General features: G+C 35.7%; 1 protein-coding gene across 5 annotated transcripts in view; it reads left to right on the top strand.

The window, feature by feature from the left end:
• Positions 1-226: 226 nt before the first annotated feature.
• The window catches only part of srsf11 (serine and arginine rich splicing factor 11), a 35057-nt gene continuing 28388 nt past the window's right edge, over positions 227-6895 (top strand). For 2 of the 5 annotated variants that reach the window (XM_039767808.1, XM_039767805.1), the window contains exon 1: positions 229-596. In XM_039767808.1, the coding sequence (XP_039623742.1) occupies positions 475-596 (122 nt within the window). In that variant the 5' untranslated portion in view covers positions 229-474. Of the gene's footprint in view, positions 597-6895 lie in introns of all 5 variants that reach the window. The other 3 variants (XM_039767809.1, XM_039767806.1, XM_039767807.1) reach the window with 3 other exon arrangements.

Here is a 6895-nt window from a genome sequence, read left to right as displayed (position 1 = left end):
TTTTCGGCGAGCATAATATTTACTGCGGGTCATTTAGTTTTTATTGTAGCACACATACCGTCAGAATGCTGCAATGACCATGTGATCAAACCCCATGCTGGACTGTTTAGCTTCATAAAATTACAGATGAAGTGAAGCGAGCAGTATGTGTGTATGTGAAACGAGAGCGCGCATATCCCTCTACCCGAGCAGCCTCAACCACGCGCAGCAGAATGCACTGCGCATGCGCACTAAAGGCTCGTGGGGCGTCTGAAAGCAGAAGCACAGCGGTTTGACTGTCGTTGTGGCCTTTCAGAGGCCGCGCTGGCGCTTTGTTGTTAAAGAAGAGAGAGAGAGAAAAATACATTACATTTTCGACGTCAAGTGCGGATGCTGAAGTGAAAAAAGACGAATACGCCAAACATTTAATGCCTCTTTCATTACTGTTTGTTTTTTCTGTATTTAATGTGTTGAAGCAGGGTTAGAGAATAGGAAATGAGTACCACCACGAACGTGATCCAAGTGACAAACGTGTCTCCCAGCACCACTTCGGAGCAGATGCGAACTTTGTTCGGATTTCTCGGCAAAATCGACGAGTTACAACTGTTTCCTCCAGAGTAAGTATGGGGAGATCTTAATGGCGCTCATTCTGTTAGTTTTGGTAAACGGGAACGGATGAGGGTGGCAGCACAAGGCCGCTAGGCCTTTGAAAACGGCATGAAGCCTCGGTGTCGCATTAGTTGGCGGGGGCTGGAGCGTGGTATGCGTAAGACTGTGAGCTCGGCTAGAGCATGCTGCTGGACTTTGGCCCATGATTTTTTTTCTATAGAAAGACTTTCAAGCAGATACAGTCATTATGTAGTAAATCGTCTGCGAAAGTCAAAGTAACGATTAAACGCTGGCGATTATTATACCAGAAACAAGCAAGTGCAATTGTTGAAGGATGCCGCGCTAGAATAGACAACACTAACCAGGTAGACATCTGTATGCATCTATTGAGTCAAAAAGCCATGTTTATTTGTATTTACTACTTTTCAGTGCATGTGTAGATCTTAAAGCCAAATAAATATGCATCGATGCGCTGGTGAATACTATTTATATATAAATCTTAACATTAGTATATTCTGAGACGGAAATCACATCGGCAGTGATTTTTGTTGTTCTAATGATTTTTTTTAATGTCGTGATCCAAGAGAGAGAGAGAGAGACGATGTCATATTCAGTGGGCTTTAATATAGTATTATAATAATCTTTTAATCAACAAGTACTGCATTGTAATTTTACATGATAAATTCTGAATATCGTTGTGCTAAGTACATAGAAATTTGAGTTGAATCAAAGGTGAACCTTTAAAAAAAATTATGAAATGTTCTGAGAGGTTCTAGTTTTGGGAAGGAATGTTGCATGCGAATTTCGGTAAACACTTGATTTAAAAAATATTATTCGTTTTTGTGCAATTAGCAGCTTATTGTGGAAGTTAAATGGAGTGAAGGAAATGAGCTCACGTGAGAATGTGGAATGGTTGATCACTACCATTTTTAATTACATTAACAGATTGCTATGCCCAAGGTTTACCTGTAAATATCAAAAGTGCAAGCGCCCTTGTAGTTTGTAGACCATTTGAATCTGAAGTCAAGAAAATTGTCATCACTGTACTTGAAACACCCATAAAACATAAAGTAGAATTTTGCATAGATATCATGTTTTAAATAACCAGACTGAAATGTTTCCTCATGCACCATTGACTGAAATGGGCCTAAATTTGTCCATAGCCTTTTTTTTTTTTTTTTAAAACTACTTACTTATTTTAGATACTTTTCATTGTTACACTTTAATTACATCATGCCAATACAACGTGAATATAAAAAATTTTCATTTGTTTTGCGTATTCATATACAGTAAGGAACGAAATTAAACATGTCGAAATATCAAACTTTGTATTTCAAAAGAATCATCTGTACTTTTCTATTATAGGGATGTATTGTTTAAAATCAGACAATCTACCCCTACCCAAATCCTAAACTTAACTTCACAAACCGGGCAGCAACAGTAACCTGGGTCTCTAATCTTAAAAAAAACCCTCCAGAACCTAACCCTAATATTAAAATTAGTCTCTAAGGCTTCCCGCATATGGCGCCTTAATTTGTGTCACGATAATAGAAAAGTACCGAAACGTCTATTGCTTGTTACAAAGCAAAATTTGTGTTCTAGACAAATTAAGAAACTTAAAACCATGTACCTCTTACTATATTTTTTGAAAAATGAGTCGCCGTTTTCCTTTGCTAATTACATGATATTGGAGTGTGAAAAAGCAAAAATGAAAAATTTACATGATTTAAAACATTTTTACAAATGTTGCCAAGTATGCCCTTGGCCTCAAACGCTGGTAGCAGAAATGCCTCCTTGCAGGTGTCTTGTATAACTGTTCACCAGTGTCCAACATTGAATCAGTGACATTTCTGCACACTATTCCATGTAAAATGTCTTCAGCTGCAAGATGTTTGTGGATTTTCTTGCATGTACTTGCAAGAAGTACTTGTCTCCTATTCTTCTCCAGCACACTATGATATGATTCAGAATTCATAGTTAACTCAATGACTGCAAGCTGCCTAAACACTCGGGCAGTTAATCAACATCAAATCAGGACATTTCCACCAGTTGAAATGAGGTTCTTCTCCTGAAATGATGTCTTTAGCTTTCACCAAAAAAGTCTACTATTACTGCATCCAAACAACTTGTTTTTGTTTCATCAGTCCAGGTGTATTGCTCCAGAAGGCCCAGTGTTTGCCTTGATGTTCAGTAGTAAACTTTAATATTGCTCTAATGTTCCTTTTTGAAAAGCAAAGGATTTTTTCTTGGCACACCAAAATCACACGTGCAGATTGATTTTGTGCCATCTCTACATCTAGTTTGAAGACAACTTTTGCAAGAGTTACCTGCAGATCCATTGATGAAATGTAGGATTTCTCGGAGACTTCGTATCACACGGTCAGCTTTTGGGCTTTTTCCTTACAGTGAATTGGTAGATTTTGTGTAATTTAGCGACCTCTTCAAATGCCTCCTCTGCCTTTGAGGGCCTTAACGAACTCTCCCGGTCTTGACACGATGACATAACACATCAATAACAGACAGATCACCATGACCCAACACCTGTGATTTAAATAACACCTGTTCCACATACCTGCACCATAAGGAGGTTCTAATCATTGACACCTCATCTGGAACACCTGATTCTAATTTTATGTATTTGAAATGCTGGTTAATGTAGAGATGATTTTTTTTTTTTTCCCCATATGACAAATCGGCAATTTTGATAAAATATATTATTGAAAGGAATAAATCATGTCAGTTTCATATGTAATTTTTTCAAGTATGCCGCCTTTATCTGTAGGCACTGTTGGTATAAAGATGTAGTGTTTTCTTGTTTAAATATGTTGACAAGTCAACATTATCAATGGATGTACGTACTTTTTCATGTGACAGTATGTGCAGTTAAGTTTAACTAGTGAATCTAGGTTGGCCTGAAGTAAATAAGCACGGTTTGTTTAAGTGAATTTGCAGGAGTAGGGTCTGGCTACCATAGAGTTGTGTTATGATGGGTCAATATATAGATGAATGACTATACAGTGTGCTTATATACATCTATATTTTATGATACCGTTTAAGATTCATTGCACGGCATCTCATTATACATCCCAAGATCCGTGCTACTACTTTGAGAACAAATATTCTCATTTCAGATATCAACTTTTGCACTGTCGTTATATATACACGTTTGAAATGCTATAAGGTAGCATTTTAGTGTTAACGTTTTTCTATCGTAAGACCTTAAGCTGGTCTCTTAAATTACCAGTGTTGAGTTTAACAAGTATTGAGACAGAAGTACTGTTTATGAGACTATATATCTATAAGTATTAAAGTACCTGTGTTTGGAAATACACTGGTATAATTACTGTATCGTCTATACACTGGTGTAATTACTATATCATCTACCACTTTATACACTGCTTTTAATTGAAGATATATATATATATATATATATATATTTTGCTTAGTTCTTTACCTTTTCTCAGTTTTGCATTTTTAATCTTATTTTTTAAATAATGAACAAGAGTAGATCTACAGTGGCTGATCTGTGGCATACAAAAGTAAGTTCTAGTAACGTTCAAGCTGTATTTGTAAGTCATTGTTGGCCCTTTCTAATGCCAAAGTGCATACATTTGCATGTTACTCATCATATGACTTTTTATCTTACTATTTTGAAGGCAAAATCATACTTAATACAGACAAAACGACCATACATGTTTAAAACATTGGTCAAGCAAAAATGAATTTTACTGATATCTGATGATGCGCTTTTAAACCATCATCGACAAATTCTGATTAGATCGCTGCATTATGTTCCAAAAACTGTCAGTTGCAGTTGTGCAACTTTGAAGTAAAAACTTACTGATTTTTATTTTTCCCCAGTGTATTTTATTTTTATATCAAAAATTATGGTGCCTTGCGTATCACTGTAAGTGATGTGTAAGATCAATATTCATTAGTGTGTAATTTGCAAAATCTTAAATTTATTACAAGGAAATAATTACTAGTTAAAAACATTGATGTTTTTATATCTCTTTACATTAGGCAGTTTTGTAGTGTTTAAAGTAAAATAGAAAACTCATATTAATTTAGAATTGGTATCAGCTAGCTGTAGGCTAACTCTTTCACCTGGATTCCCATATACAGTAGAACCTCTGGTCACAAACGTTTCCGAGCACGTACAAATCGGGTAACGATCAAAAATATTGCCAAAATTTTGCATCTGTTCACGACCACCCGCTCTGTTGGCAAACAAACACTGGTGGCCAGTTTCCCTTTGCGCGTTCGTACGCGCCAATGATCTCCCATTCTCCGTTTCCCATTTTCTTTTGTTTGCGTATACAGGGCCTAACAAAGCAGCTGATGTTGCAAAAGGAGTTACAATGTTAACCAAGCAGAGGCCTCAAGTGCTGGAAGAGGTGGAAAAACTGTTGCTAGTGTGGTTGAATGAGAAGGAACTTGCAGGGGATAGCTTAAGCTAGGCGATCATATGCAAGAAAGCCAGGAAGATTCATGGCGATTTGCTGAAAAAAAAAAAATCTTCTTTGAGTGGCGAAGGTGAGGAATTTAAAGCCAGTAGAGGATAATTCGAAAAGTTTCGCAACAGAAGTGGCATTTCATTTTTTTTCCTCTGTGCTTAAAACTCAAAAGTTTTTCACAGCGAGCGGTTCGTAAGAATCTAGCGCAAACTCTTACAATGTTAGTTTTCTCTGTTGTTCAAGGTTTTTACATTTAGTTTACTATTACACTGTGCATTCTGTGCTTTAATTAACTATTTTTGTGCTTAAAAATATATATTTACATACCATTTGTACAGTCTGGAATGGATTAATTGTATTTACATACAATCTTATGGGGAAATTACGTTTGGGTCGTGTCCAGAGTTTTGGAATGAATTATGGTCGTGACCACAGGTACCACTGTATCCTGTAAGGTGATGCCATATTGATTTTGTCTTTTACTTTGGCTGTCTTAGAAGTCTTACTTTGGGTTTCTAGAAGTAAAGTTTTCCTATTAAATTTTAAGTGTACAGTGATCTTATTGAAACAAAATGTTCTTTTGAGGATTCGAAAATACAAATATGGAGGGTGAAGTCATTAAACTAGGTTGTAACTTAAGCATTTTTTCAGTTTAATATGAACATGTTTTAAGTATTTGGCTTCATGATACATAAGAGGAAAGCAGGCTAACTCGAAGTAAGAAGATCATATCATGCAGGTGGCAAAACAAGTACGGTTTGTAGTCTGCATACATTTCTTCTTTTAAGTGTTAGGAGTGGAAAGCCATTGATACCACATTATTATATATATTGACTTTTAAAGTCATTTGTATTAAGTATTGCAGTTAGATTTGGCAATATATTTAAATTTATTATTGCCGTTTTTGGTCTCAAATTAAAAGTTCAGTTTTCATTTTTGTTGTGGGCAGTGCTGTTTCTATTTTTTCAGGCTCAAAGGTGTACATGTAAATTTACAACTATAATGTATAAGGGTAAATTGCTAAGCTTTACAACATTCACATACATGATCATGTAAACTGCTCAACAAAAAGCAAGGCAGAGCAGTTTCAGTTGGATTAACCTAAACAAATCATCACAATTTAATGTTCTCTTTTGTAATTGGGTTAAGACCACTTGATGGCAGAGGAGAGGAACACAAACTTTGGTTAACAACAATTACCGAAGGAAAAAATGTATGGGGCATCCACGTTTGGCTGTAACAGAAGACATGGTTCTGATGACTTAAGCAAATTAGTTGTTCTGTTGTATAATATATATATCCTCTATACAGTATGTAAAGAAATTGAAATCGTGTACCAATTAAGCAAAATATGTCACACTTTCGCTATGTGCAAGACAAACTCTTTGGGAGCATTTATCCCATTTAAATTTCTTAATCGTGGAAATGGATTTCATGTAACTTAACAGTTTACATAATAATACTCAATGCACATATTCGTCCGTAAAACATGTCAGTAATTATCCTGCCTTAGCTCTTAGAGATGCTTTCTGAGGTGACCCTTTGCGTTTGCACTAGGGTGATCACTCAGTAATTGAAATTCATTTTTTTCAAATATGTTTTCTTCTTATTTAGTAAACTCCTATTCATCAGATTGTGGCACTGATTTTAGAATAATAAAGTAGTTAAAACTATTGACCAATGCAGGTTTAATACAGATTAAAGCACCATGCTGTATGGGTGGCAGGGGTATGCGTCTCTCCCTTTATTTTGTTTTTTTTCCAAAACACACAGTCCATTTTGTTACACAGTCCATTTTTAAATTTCACATTACACAAATGTATGTGTTTTTGCTTTCCCTTTCATTGCAT

This window comes from Polypterus senegalus, chromosome 10 (genome assembly GCF_016835505.1).
Source record: "Polypterus senegalus isolate Bchr_013 chromosome 10, ASM1683550v1, whole genome shotgun sequence".
NCBI lineage: Eukaryota > Metazoa > Chordata > Cladistia > Polypteriformes > Polypteridae > Polypterus > Polypterus senegalus.
Note: the sequence above shows the minus strand (reverse complement) of the source record. Positions and strands in the feature narration are given on the sequence as shown.